Below are 14,170 nucleotides of genomic sequence, written 5' to 3' on the forward strand. Positions count from 1 at the left end.
TTGTGACTTTTTTTGGTCATTTTGTGTCTTTTTTGGTAATTTTGTGTGCTTTGGCGCTTTTGCAGACTCCAGAGGGTTAATGAGATGGAGATCTGGTTTCATATGAACTAGAAGATGTGATGAATCCAGAGGCTCCATGTGTCTGATGTCAGGTTGGGAAGTTGTTGAAATAAACGCTGCAGAGTTTCTCTTTTTCTCTGTTTAATTCAGAAACATGTTTAGCAGTGAAGCTTGTTGTGTGTTGTTACCTCGGTAACCTCCTGAGGTAACCTGACGAGATGTCAGACAGTCAGAGTCACAACAACACGAGACACGATCACTCTGCTGGCGTCTCCGTCCTTCAGGCTGCCGCTGGCTCAGGAGATGAGCCGCAACGCCAAAATTATGGAATTCATCGAAGCGACTCGGCATCAGAAGAGCTGAGGAATTCCAATTTAATCTTCCAGACGCAGAATGCAGATCTGAGGAGGTTACCATCTCTGTGATATCAGATCTCAGGAGGTTACCGTCTCTGTGATCTCTGATCTCAGGAGGTTACCATCTCTGTGATCTCTGATCTCAGGAGGTTACCGTCTCTGTGATCTCTGATCTCAGGAGGTTACCATCTCTGTGATCTCTGATCTCAGGAGGTTACCGTCTCTGTGATCTCTGATCTCAGGAGGTTACCATCTCTGTGATCTCAGATCTGAGGAGGTTACCGGCTGAGTGATCTCAGGAGGTTACCGCCTGTGTGATCTCAGATCTCAGGAGGTTACCGCCTGTGTGATCTCAGATCTCAGGAGGTTACCGCCTGTGTGATCTCAGATCTCAGGAGGTTACCGCCTGTGTGATCTCAGATCTCAGGAGGTTACCGTCTCTGTGATCTGATTCTGTGCTACATAAAAACGTCAAGGAACGAATCAGAAAGCTTCTTGTTTCTGCCGGCTGTCGGAACGTTAACTATGGATACTTGTTGGTCATGAATTGATATAACATCAGCACAGTAAATATTGTGATGCTCTGCTGCATCGACCTCATCCACGCTGCTTCGTTTTAATGTCCTGATGTCAGGAAGAAGTTTGGATTTGGAGCTTCTGGAGACTCCAGAGGGTTAAACACAATAAAACTAAAAATCAATATATTGAGTCCAGATAAAAACTATCGTGTCCATTTTTGTATATTGAATGATGGAGTGGATAAAGTTATTATGGTGAGCTGATTCCTGGGAGTTTTCTCATGAGAGAAGTGAGTCATCTCTACAGATAGAGAGATTTAAACACACAGAGAGGTGTTAATGAGCAGGACTGTCCCTGATCACAGACTCTGGTGGGTTAGGACGGTTTGACACCTTGTTGATGACGTTAGACGTCTGAGACCAGAGACTAGAGACTAGAGACTAGAGACTAGAGACTCAGAGACTAGAGACTAGAGACTGACCAGAGACCAGAGACTAGAGACTAGAGACTCTGAGTGAGTAAAGCTCCTGCAGCCTGCTGGAGGACTGTGAGAGCGTAGGAGGAACCAGCAGCTTCATCTCCTCCAGCAGCTCAGCATGGAGACTAATGAGAGCAGAACAGATGTTTACATCTGGAGGATCAACAACCTGGAGTCATCAGGCAGATAACTAGAGATCACAACTATAGATCCTAACAACAGATCCTAACTATAGATCCTTTAGATCAGAACAATAGTTAGCTGAGAGTTTCTCTCTGTTAACAGACATAAATAACACGATGTATCATTTCATTTCTAAACTCTTATTTAGACATTTAATAAGGATTCTCTATGGAGACGATATGGACCATAAAACTGGCTTTTACTCTGGAAAATAAACATCATATTTAGACACAGACGTTGAAACTCTAGTAAAAGTTTAGGTTTCTGTTGTGAATGTGTTTCTGTTTAGTGTTTGTTGTTTCCATCGAGGAACTTCAGAGTTTATTACAGAGACAAGAGTTTCATTAAAGAGCTGATATCTGTCTAAATGCAACTGATTTACCAAAAAATACGTAAAATGACCAAAATAGATGTAAATTGAGCAAAAAAGACACAAAATGGTGAAGAAAGACATATATAATAACCAATAAAAAAACACAAAATGAGTCCTGTTGTTTTTATGGTAAAAACCAGCAGCTGGTTACCAGAACTTTATCGTAATAAATACGGAGCAACTTTTTTTAATATTACGGTAAAATTATATTAACACTGTTGATTTCACGTTTAAGATTGACATTTTATTCCATATTTTACCGTATAAATAAAAAGTTTTTCCATCAAAAGAAATGCTGTTCTGCCATATAATTGACCAGAAAATACTTTATAAATGCTGCATAAATTAAATATTTTACCACTAAATATTACAGTATATTTCTGTTAGAGATATGGTGTTTAGTACATTTAACAGTTAGAAAAAGGGTTTTTACACAAAATAAATGCAAACATTACAGTGATGCTTGTATATATATTACAGTATATTTTTGTTACAAACACGTTACCAGAGTATTTTACAGTGGAGTCATTTTTTTTTTTTTAAATGTAAAAACTGTAAAAATCCTGTTTTGTCTGATATAAACATTTACAGTGTTTCATTGTTACTGAAACTGAATTAACTCATTTATCATTTTACGTCTTTTACTGTCATGGTTTAACAGTTTTTCACCCTAAAACCTACAGACATTTTTTACAGTGTAGCCATAGAAACACGGGACCCAATGATCACAGTAGGACGTGATTATTGGAGCATATTTTGGTTAAAGAAGAGCAAAATAAATGTGAAATGAATGCAGAATGTTGCAGGTTTTGACAGTATTTTCCCTCCTGAACGCTTCAGGCTGTAACTTCCTCACTCACACACTTTACTGTCCATCACATCTGCATAAAATGGAAATTTGTCTTTGGCACTGGCATATAAAACACACACACACACACACACACACACACTGAGCCTCAGAGCTCCAGACGGAGATAAAAGACAACGATCCTGCAGAAACACCTGAAGCATCAGCTGCATCTTAAAGAGACTCTGAGAGAAACTCAACAATAAATACATGGATCAGCTCTGGCTCCTGTGTATTATATTTAATATAATAATAATTATTACATTAGTGCACTGACTTCACCCATCAAAACAACAATTATTAGCAGATTATCCAGTAATGAGCAGGTGGTCTATGTTTGGGTTTATTCTCTTAGAAACGTGTCTTAGGACATATTTCTATAATGCAGAAACCAGAAGAACAAGATGATCTGAGACAGAGAGGAGAGTTTCTGTCATTAATGTTCTGCTTCTTTCCCTCACAATGAAACAAACAGTGGCTGAAAGGTTCAGCAGCAGAACAACTCTTCTAATAGAATAACACGTTAGATTTCATCTCCTCCAGATTAAACTTGAATCAGAAACTAAAGGGAAGCGAGTCAGCAGCTTCACCGTATTCAAATCAAATAGAAGATAAATTCAATAGTGAGGAAACATTCTGGTTTATTTGCTGAATGGGGACAGTTAAAATGTTCAGTTGCCTCAACTTAAAAAACTGACTGAACTATGAATTATTTTGATTTATCAGAACTTGACAGAAGTTCTCAAAACTCTAAATAATTCATGCAACTAGTTCACTCATTTTTTACAGCGGAGGCAGCTGAACATTTTTCATTTTTGCTTGGAAAAACTTAATTCTAATTTGGTTAAAACTTGACAGTATTTGTTGAGAAAACAAAGTGTTTCACGTTAGGAAAACTTCTAATATTATTAATTGAAGGAACAAACACATTAATTAGTTCACTGAACTGATTTTCTTTATGTCGACACCAGACGGAACCAGTTAAAATTCTCAATCATTTGTAAAACTGAAGATTTTTTACAGTGTTCTTAAAAGCAAAAAAAGCAGAGAACATCATGAACATGTACACACACATCTACACACACGTACACACACATCTACACACACACACACATCTACACATACATGTACACACACATCCCAGGCCTTCGTGCCTGTATCTGTGCAGGTGTCTGACCCCTGACCCCTGACCCCTGACCCCTGACCTACCTTGGAGGTGGTGTCGACGGTGGAGGAGGTGACGGCGGTGGACGCCTCGCTGACCGTGGTGCTGGACATCATGGAGGCAGCCTGGGGCCTGCACACACACACACACACACACACACACACACACACACACACACGGTTAACACACCTTTATCTCAGACGGTGTGTTTCTATTGATCCTGAGTGTCTGTGGGAGAGTTTTCACACTGAGTCTCTGTAGTAAAATAAATATAATACTAGAAAACTTCCTCTGGGGAAATTCTGAAAGGGCCACTGTGTATCTGTAACTGTAATCACATCAAATATCAAAGGCTTTGGGGTCGACCAATCAGAGCAGAGCAATCAACAGAATTAACTGCTGCTGTAGAATGTTCCTGAACAGTGACAGCAGAGGTGGACAGACTGGAATTTCTGGCCTCGAACAGAAAGCATTTTTGGCAAAACCATAATACCTATCATTGATCCGACTTCACTTTGAGCGTCCTGAGTTCTTCCTGAACGTCTACATATGTTTTTTTTTTAAGAAAAATGATAAAATAGCTTTGTTAGAGCGATCTGAAAAACTGTTGAATATGCTTTTCTTCAGAAATCTTCCTGCGTTTTTAATATGGGAGCCAATGAGGCTGTTGGTGGTGTTGGTGGATCATCTGTGCGTCCTACGCCCAAACTATAACTCTGACAGCTTTACCAGAGGATTGTGAGGGAGAAGACTAATCTTCCTACGTTTCTATGTATAAATTATTTCTGTAGAGTGGAATTTGCAGCCTGGAGCGCAGTTTTATAATTTATTTTTTGACAGTTTTTTCTCTCCCTCTACACTCTGGGGATGATGTCACACACTGTGACACGAACATTCCGTGCAATACACACCCATTATAATCTCAGAATTTCTCCAAAAATGATCATGGTCATTGAACAGGGATTGATAAAAAACTATATGACCTATCGAAACGTGGATTAATACACCGATACACAAGACTTGTGTCTACTGTTTAAAGTTTAAATGGAGTCTCTAGGTGAAATTATGCCGGAGAAGTAGACGTTTAAAAATCTACAATTATTGTTCTTTTACGCTCATTTTTTTCCGGCCGTCCCATTCACTTCAATGCAAAATTTTGGGCAGTTTTCGTATTCATATTAAATTTGTATTCCGTGGAGAAAAGTAATAGCACACCGATCCCGATCAAACCGCACGTTTTGATGTATAATTTGTCCTGCACTGAAGAAAAAACAACAAGAAAAAAAACTGATAGAGAATGATTGTGACTGTGTGTGTGTGTGTGTGTGTGTGTGTGTGTGTGTGTGTGTGTGTGTGTGTGACTGTGTGTGTGTGAGAGTGTGAGAGTGTGAGTGTGTGTGTCCTCAGGTTAAAGCAGACCTTTTTCCTTACATGAGTGTTTCTCAACAGGAAGCTGATAAATGGATGTACAAACAGAATCCCAGAGAGAATAAAAGCTCCCAGCAGCTGTTATTATTATCATTATTATTATCATTATTATTATTATTATTATTATTATATGTGTTATGTAACGCTGTAACACTTCAGAAGATAAATGATCTCTTAATCCCTCTCTGAACTACAGAATAAACACACTAAGGTTCTGGATTATCTGGAGGCTGGTTTATGATCTGTGTCTCTAAATGTTTGTCCTGAATCTGTTTCTGTTTCTGTGATGAAGATTTTTAATGTGTTGAGCCTTTTTATGGCTGGAGGAGGAAGATTAAATATAATAAAATCAGAGTTATCAGGCTGACATCGCTGAGTCAACACAACATCCAGAATATTTAAAGAGATTTACCAGAATAAATCCTCACTGATCATTTCAAAGTGTTTCCTTCACTTCAACCAGCTGCTCAAACACATTTCATCACTACGAGTCACATCAAATATAATTCATCTTCCTGTTACTGCTCTGGGAGAAATAAACGGGAAAAGTCTGACAGACACAAACTGTCAAATTACAGTAAACAACCAAAAGTTATTTATAAAACATTTTCTTTCTTATATCTGTATAATAACTAAAGTGTTTTCTTAACTTTAATATCACTTTATCCCTTTTTAATATTTATGATTTACACGTTTTAAACATTAAATTTAAACTTTTACTGTAAGAAAACTGAAGTTTCCTTATTATACTCAGCTATATAGTGTTTTACATAGATTTCACTATAATTATGACATATATATATATATATATATATATATATATATATATATATATATATCTGATATATCTGTAGAATAACTTAAGTGTTTGGCCACTTTTGCTGCAAGCCTTTTTACCCTTTTCTTACGATATATCTTTTAACATTTTATGCTTAATATTTGTAATAAAATGAACATTTTAATGGCATTTGAGCTTAATGTAGAAAAACAAGAAACACGCTGTAAAATAATACAGTAAATTTCTGCAGAAAAACACTCTCTGTGGAGGGTGAAAAGCCTTTTTCCTCCCAGATGTGTTCTAATCTCAGTCTGCTAGAGAACCAGCTGATCACAGCTCTGCAGGTTATCAACAGGTTATAAATCATTTTATCATCTGGAGCCTCTGAAACACAGAGTGAGTCCAGCTGAATGGATGAGTCACTGAAGCGTCCACAGATCAATAAAGATTGATCCACTCCTACAGAGTGAAAACATACACAACAACTGTTTTATGAATCATGTTCTCTGGTGAAGGAAGTAAATGTGAGATCAAAGCTTCGTGTTCAGTCTGTCTGAGACGCTCCGTTCACCTCAACAGGTGCTTCACTAACACGCATCCATTTATGATTGTGGCTCTCGGCGAGATCCAGTAAATAAATAAATAAATAAATAAATAAATCATAAGGTGGAACAATGAAATATGAAGGTGTCTCTGCTGCTCATTAAACTGTTTCATCACGTGTTCAGGAGAAGAAAGGCATCTTGTTCTATCATGTTCCACATGCTGCTCATGGCTGTTTCATCTGTTGCCACGGTTACCGCTACAGCTTTGTCACCAAACAGCCACAAACACTGAGTTCCTGCTTCACTTCTTCAGGTTTGGGTCATTTTTTATTTACCTCAGAGAGGTTCAGATTATCTTCTCCACTGAGGAACGTTCTCAGCTCCAATAATCCGTCTGTCCGTCAGACGGATTATTGGTTTACTGATTTTATTAAGTTTGGTGTGAGGGTGAAGATGAGCCGAGATGAACACGTGAAACGTTGAAGCAGATCAGAATGACGAGGCAGAAACACAGACGGATACATTCAGACTTGTTTCATCAGCAACAGGACAAAACTAGAGTTCATCAAATGGTCTAATGATGCATCTAAAAACAAACTGTTAACGCTAAAACTAAATATTTGTTACTGAGCGGAGAAAGTCAACAGAGACTCTTCGGAGTCTTTCTGTCCAACCGGACGATGGAAAAGACATTTTCAAATGAACAAAATGTTGAAATAAACTTTGATGAAGTGAAACGAGGTGAAAGGGTCAAAGTTCTGCCGTGTTAGCATCTGTCAATCAAAGGTAGCCCCGCCCCAAATCACACCTGCTTTATCATCTGTTTTCATCTAAATTAGACCATTAAATACACTATTAACATCAGATTGTATTGAGGAAGACTTGAAACTAGAGACTGAGACCAGAATGTTGCCATCAGGATGTTTTCTGAGCTAATAAATGAGGTGAGAAGTCGTCAGTTTGTTCTGGGATAGATAGGACCGGAGGGCCTTTAGACCTGCTGGACTTTTTGATTTGTCTCACACATATATTTTATGAAATGTATTTATTTTGTCTTATTGATTCACTGTAAAAAAAATAAAAATAAAAATAAATAAACTGTTGTTTTTACGGTAAAAACCAGCAGCTGTAGTTGCCAGAACTTTACCGTAATAAATATGGTGCAACTTTTTCTAATGAGCAACTTTACAGCTAGAATAACAGCGTGTTTACAGCCTGACATGGAGCAAGTGGTGCCTTGTTCTTATTTTCAACATGAATTTTTGTAGTTTGTTTCTCTTTTTATTATTATTATTTTTATGTGCAAGATGAATATTTCTAAGATCACCTTCAGTATGTTCTGTATGTCTGACTGCAGTTGTGTGGATATTAAACTGCTGTAAATCTTTTATTCTTACTAATATTATTTTCCTTATTAATGTGTAACTCTGAGGCTGGAAGCTACAGAAGATATAAATAAAAAATAAAGAATAATGACAATAAGCTGCACTGATATTAGTTCATTATGAATGATGCTCTGATGTTATATCAAATGGTTGTTTTACAGCACAGACTGTCTGTCTGTCTGTCTGTCTGTCTGTCTGTCTGTCTGTCTGCCATGCTGAAATATATTTTTTTCTAATGTGCAATATCTGTAAAGTGCAAATTTCTTTCAGGAAAAAAACCCCACAAATATATATATATATATGTATATTAATAATAAATGGCAAATAGCAGAAATGTATGTATATGTCTTATTTTTATATCCTGTATATTGCACTACATTTCCCCCTGCAGATAAATAAAGTCTGACCGTATCTCATCTTAATCATATTAAATATTCTTTCATAAAGTGATCCTCCTGAGTTCCTCTGCAGAGCCAATCTGAGCAGAAATTGCTGCACAATTCACATAAAAGCTCTATTTTCATTCTCTCCATCATCAATAACTGATCCAACGTCAGTCGGCTCTGTCCTCCATCATCATCTCTTTGTGTTCTGAGACTTCTGGTTGTGGATCTTCTGGGATTCTGTCGTTTCACTGAGTGTCTCTGACTGAGCTGAAAGGCAGGAGAGTGCTCCTGACCTTCCTGGTGAGAGAGAAAATGAATCAGCGGAGAGAGGAAACAGAGAGAGAGACGAGGTAAAAGACACAGCCTTTGATTCTCCTCTGAGAAATATAGATAACAGAGAGATTAGACGGTTATTTTCTGCTCCTAGCAGTGATGGAGGACTCAGACTCTGTTTATAAAGGATTCAACAGAAGAGAGAGAGTCTCTACGGGTTAATGTGGAGCTACGACCTCTCCTCTCTCTCAATTAATCCACAACTAACAAAGCTCTGCAGGTCTCAGGAACACAAACCACTTATTTACCTCAAACGGCCCAACAAGAGAGAGGTCACCGCTGGAAATGTGTTCACTGTCTGCAGCAGCAGAGACACAAAGACAGAAGACAGAGACACAGACCTTTTTCAGGGACTCTTTCTCTCAGGGGGTCTGGGGTCTTTAGGGGGAGATAGCAGGTCAAGAGGAGACCTCTCATAGAAGAGGTTAACAGCTTTTGGAAGCTGCAACCTGAAGGTTTATTGTAGCTGCAGCAGCAGAGACACAAAGAGTCTGACAGCAAGAGACACAGCTCTGTTAAAGCTGAGAGGACCACAGAGACTCTTTCTTTCTCTCAGGGGGTCTGGGGTCTTTAGGGGGAGACAGCAGGTCAACAGCTGACCCCTCATAGAGGAGGTTAACAGCTTTTGGAAGCTGCAACCTGAACTAACTAACCTTTCTACCATTATATTGATCCTTTTAGTCTACCCAGCAGTTAAATATCTATTTAAAGTCTTATCATGTTCTGTTTGGACTGTTAAAGTCCCAGTAAGAACCAAAGCTCCGACACAGAATCAACTATTCATCTGAGGTCCACTAACAATGATTCCAGGCTGAAACTGGATCATAAATCCTTCATTAATTCTTTAAACATGAAGCCTTTAAACTAACGTGGCTCTGCAGCAGGGCGCTGGTTCTAGTCCCTGAGGGAACAGAAGCTTTATTCACTTCTTTTCCTGCCAACATTTTTCCAGTCGGTCTTTAATTCAAACTATCAAACATCCGTTACGATCCAACGAGTCTGACCTGCAGGGTGAAGAGCAATTTAAACTGACTGACCGAGTCTCTCCAAGTCTGCAGGTCACACAGGGAGACTTGTGGTGTCGCTGGCTGTTTTTATTAGAAATCAGCAAATTCCTGAAGAGTCAGACATAAAAAGCAATTTCTTATTCCAGAATAAAATGTAAAAAATGTTAAAAAGCCTGGCACTTACCGCCAAATAACAATAAAAAAACATAAGTTATTTTACAGATAATTTATTTAAAAATACACATAATATACGGTAAAAAAATAAAAATGATATCTAACTAAATTTTTTGTATTAAATTTAAAATTTTACACTATGAAAAATAAATTTCCCTTATTCTACATTCAGAAATATATGTATTTTTTTTGTATTTTTACACAGAATTTAATGTAATTTAACATTCAAGATCATTAAGTAATTTAATAATCTAATATAAAAAAAAACTATAATACCCCGTTATATTAATCAACAGATATAAGCTTCTATTGCATGATTAATATTTGTAATAAAAGTAATTTCCCTTTTTATGGTATTTGTATTTAATGCAGAAAAAAACAAGAAAAACCCTTTAAAATCATAAAGTATTTTTTTTTTTTTTTTTTTTTTTTTTATAGATATTGCAGAATCAGAGTGAAGAGAGTCGACTATTGTAATATAAAAACAAATAATGAAGAGTTTAATCAGTAAATCCAGATTAGACAGGCTGAAGCAGCTTTCATCACTCAGAGCTCAGACGAACCAAACAAACGGCACCAAACCTTCTTCATAAAGTCTGATTGTGTCTTTTCCTGCAGAGCCAGCAGCACCTCACACCTTTTACATTTAAAGAGGCATAAATCAAGCTTTTTATTGACCGGAGAGATTACACCTGAACAGAGACTCAGAGAGAATCAATCTGAATTCAGATGGTCTTTAAAGCAGAAAACTCATCTTTAACTGTGATCGTTCCTTCAGCTCGGGCTGGAGACTAAAACCCAGAAATGCTTCATGAAGTGGAGATGTGGGGTTTGAAGGGCGAGTCAGAAGAGATGCAGATGAGATTTCATCATGAGAGACTGGCCTCCCCTCAGAAACAACAATATATGGTGTTTGTACAGGCAGCAGAATGAAACTTATAGTCACGTTTCAGACTACTCACGCACAAAAAACAAGTGACAACAGCCAGTTATGATTTGGCTCTGATTGAAACTGTCGTAACCGACGACGATGTGCGGCATCAGCGCCGCACTTAACTGGTAACTTTTTTCTACGGAACTGTCCATCGTTCATTCGGGACTACTCGGGTCTACTCGGGTCTACTCGGAACTACTCGGGACTACTCGGGTCTACTCGGAACTACTTGGGTCTACTCGGGTCTACTCGGAACTACTCGGGACTACTCGGGACTACTCGGGTCTACTCGGAACTACTCGGGACTACTCGGGACTACTCGGAACTACTTGGGGCTACTCGGGTCTACTCGGAACTTCTCGGGTCTACTCGGGACTACTCAGGTCTACTCAGGACTACTCGGGTCTACTCGGGACTACTTGGGACTACTCGGGTCTACTCGGAACTACTCGGGTCTACTCGGGACTACTCAGGTCTACTCGGAACTACTCAGGTCTACTACAGAGCAAACAAATTTGCACAAAACTCACAGAAACTGCAGCTTTTTTACAGCAGTGAACCGTATGTGTTTATAAAATGACATGTGTGCTATTTTCAGAACGCTCCACTCTGTACTGCAAGCCTCCAAATGTTCATAGGAGTCTATGGGTGGTGCTGAAAACGGTTTATTCTGTTTTTTAGATTGGAGATCTTGCTGCATCATGAAGTGTTTCTAAATTGATAATCTCACTCAAAAGGCAGATTATTTTTTTTAAATGGTCAAAATCGAAGCAGAAGAAGTCGACTTCTAGTCTCCAGTCCAGTTCAACTCCTAGGCTCCAGTCCAGGTCCAGCCTCAAAAACAATTGCTGGTTTTCTACAATTCCCACGATGCAACTCTTAAGAATATGCATATTTTAAGCTTTGCCAATACACAAATCTCTCCAATTGCATTTCTAACTAAATTCATGAATAAAGTAATTTACACCACAATGTACTATTGTATGTACCGATAGATCTGCTCCTGTAGACTACTGGTGGGAAATGTAAAGACCTCCAGTAAATCTAGAATTGGAATCGAAATTTTTGGCGTGGACCAAAAATGAATATGCTGAAATTAATATTGCACAATTATGAACCGATTGCTAACCGTACTGCCTCACACGGGACACCAATATGTTGGGAATTTTATGAATAAATAAAAACCTTGCACAGGGCTTAAAATATGTAAACGCACATATTTGAAGCTTTGTCTATTCTAGAGTCTTAAAGTTAGCCACTTCAATTTGATAATTATTTATTAATCTGCCTCTTTTGAGCCCCCAAAACTTCATTAAAGTGGAGCAGAAAGTCGCTGGAGTCTCTTTTAAATAACACTTCACTGAATAATGAATCCAACCAATGAGAAGACTCATCAGAGAAACCAACTCAGCTACCCAGAATGCACTGGACAACCCCAAGACAATCCTTTGAAGTCACTTCAAAAGCCAGAAGCTTAAAAATAAACAGTGAAAGCATCATTAAAAAATAGAGAGAAACATGGGACTGAATATCAGAAATGACGTCTGAGAGAGAAACAAACACGTCGTTTTCTCTCTCGCGGCTCCGATGGATGGAGATAGAGTTGTTTTCTGTCTCTGGTGGACACAAATGACTGTGGAGAAGAAAAATAAAGGAGCCAAATAATCCTCAAGGACCAACACTTATTAGATTTAGTGCTTTTATCTGGTTTTTAGACACCTTTTTTGCAGTGTAAGACTTAGCACTTAGCGTCCCTGTGAGAGTAAAACAGGGCAGAACCAGATCTAAAGTATTAACCTCACGGCCAGGAGTCAAAAACGTGAAACTACAGGACAATCTGGAGGCTTTTCACCAGCTGAGGAGTAAGAAAAGCAGCTCGACTCGTCTCGTTGTGTCTGTGGGAGGAGAAGGTGGCCGTGTGGAGAACAACGAGGCCACGCAGCAGATTTAATCACACAGGGAAAGTAATTGTCGGAAGGATTTTGACATTTTACCACCAGACTTTTCCTGCATTTTAATGATACCTCTCGTACAGAAAACAGGAAAAAGTCACTTAAGATGCTTTAAAAACTTGACAAACTCCCACAGCTGAACAGCTGCAACACAATCTGTCAGACAGCAACAAGCTGCAGCCCACACAGCCAGCTGACATTTAAACACAGATCCTGTTCACACAGGATCATTACTCTGCTCTGACACGCTTCAACACTATTCTACCTCCATCCGGAGTCAACACAGGACTCAAACTTTCTTCTAAAGAGGTTTGTAACAGGAGTTTTATTAGCAGTAACAGTTCTCCACCTCCTGCAGAAACATCTTGAACTTTCTCTCCACTCTGGTGTCTCTGAACGTCTCTCACAGTGATTCTGCTCTGATGCTAATCGCCCCAAATCATCTTCTGCTGCTTTTCTTTTTCTGCTTGTTTGTTTTTCTTGTCAATGTTTTTGTCATTTTTCCCTCCACCAAGGAGCTGATGTCTTCAGTTTGTTTTTCTGTGTTTGTCAGCAGGATTAGAGGAAAACTTCTGACTGATTTACATGAAGCTCCGAGGAAAAGTTCAGTTTGGACCGAGGGAAGAACGAGTTAGATTCTGGAGCAGGTCTGAGTCACCGGGCAGATATATATATATATATATATATATATATATATATATATATATATATATATATATGCATTCATTTTAGCTTTCTCTAACACAGCAACAAAGGGCTTCTGTAGGTTAAACAGGCCCTGACTCCTCCACTGAGCACAAATATTAGATATGTATCAATCAGTTTATTTATTAACTGTCTGATCCACTATAAGATGATTAAAAAAGCAAAAATCCCAATCAAAGTTTAAAAGCATTAACCCTCTGGGGTCTATCATCGTGCCGTCCTGATCAGATCACGTGAAGTTTAACAAAAAAATATTCAACATTGACATTCCCAGGTCATGTAAAACCAAAGATATGATAATAAGATAAGATAATAGTGATAATATGTAATTTTGCACATAGTTGTTTTTGAAGAGTTGCAGCTAACAAGGGAAAAAAGCCTATAAATATACATGTTTTTGTGGGACTTTTTTGCATGTAGTTTTATTATATTTAATATTTACCTTTTTATATGTTCATATATGCATCCTATGTTTACATTTTGAAGTTCCAAACAGTTCATAGAGCATATTTGTGCTTTTTATTGTATTATATAGTATGATTTTTCAACTCGGATTTCATGA

At 38.2% G+C, this 14,170-nt stretch overlaps 1 protein-coding gene across 1 annotated transcript in view; it reads right to left on the reverse strand.

The window, feature by feature from the left end:
- Positions 1-14,170, reverse strand: part of LOC131972864 (pleckstrin homology domain-containing family A member 7-like) — a 157,399-nt gene that overhangs the window by 71,205 nt on the left and 72,024 nt on the right. Inside the window, exon 3 of the mRNA XM_059334632.1 lies at positions 4,026-4,113. Coding sequence (XP_059190615.1) covers positions 4,026-4,113 — 88 coding nt within the window. The remainder of the gene's footprint in view (positions 1-4,025; positions 4,114-14,170) is intronic.

Source organism: Centropristis striata, chromosome 6 (assembly GCF_030273125.1).
Source record: "Centropristis striata isolate RG_2023a ecotype Rhode Island chromosome 6, C.striata_1.0, whole genome shotgun sequence".
NCBI lineage: Eukaryota > Metazoa > Chordata > Actinopteri > Perciformes > Serranidae > Centropristis > Centropristis striata.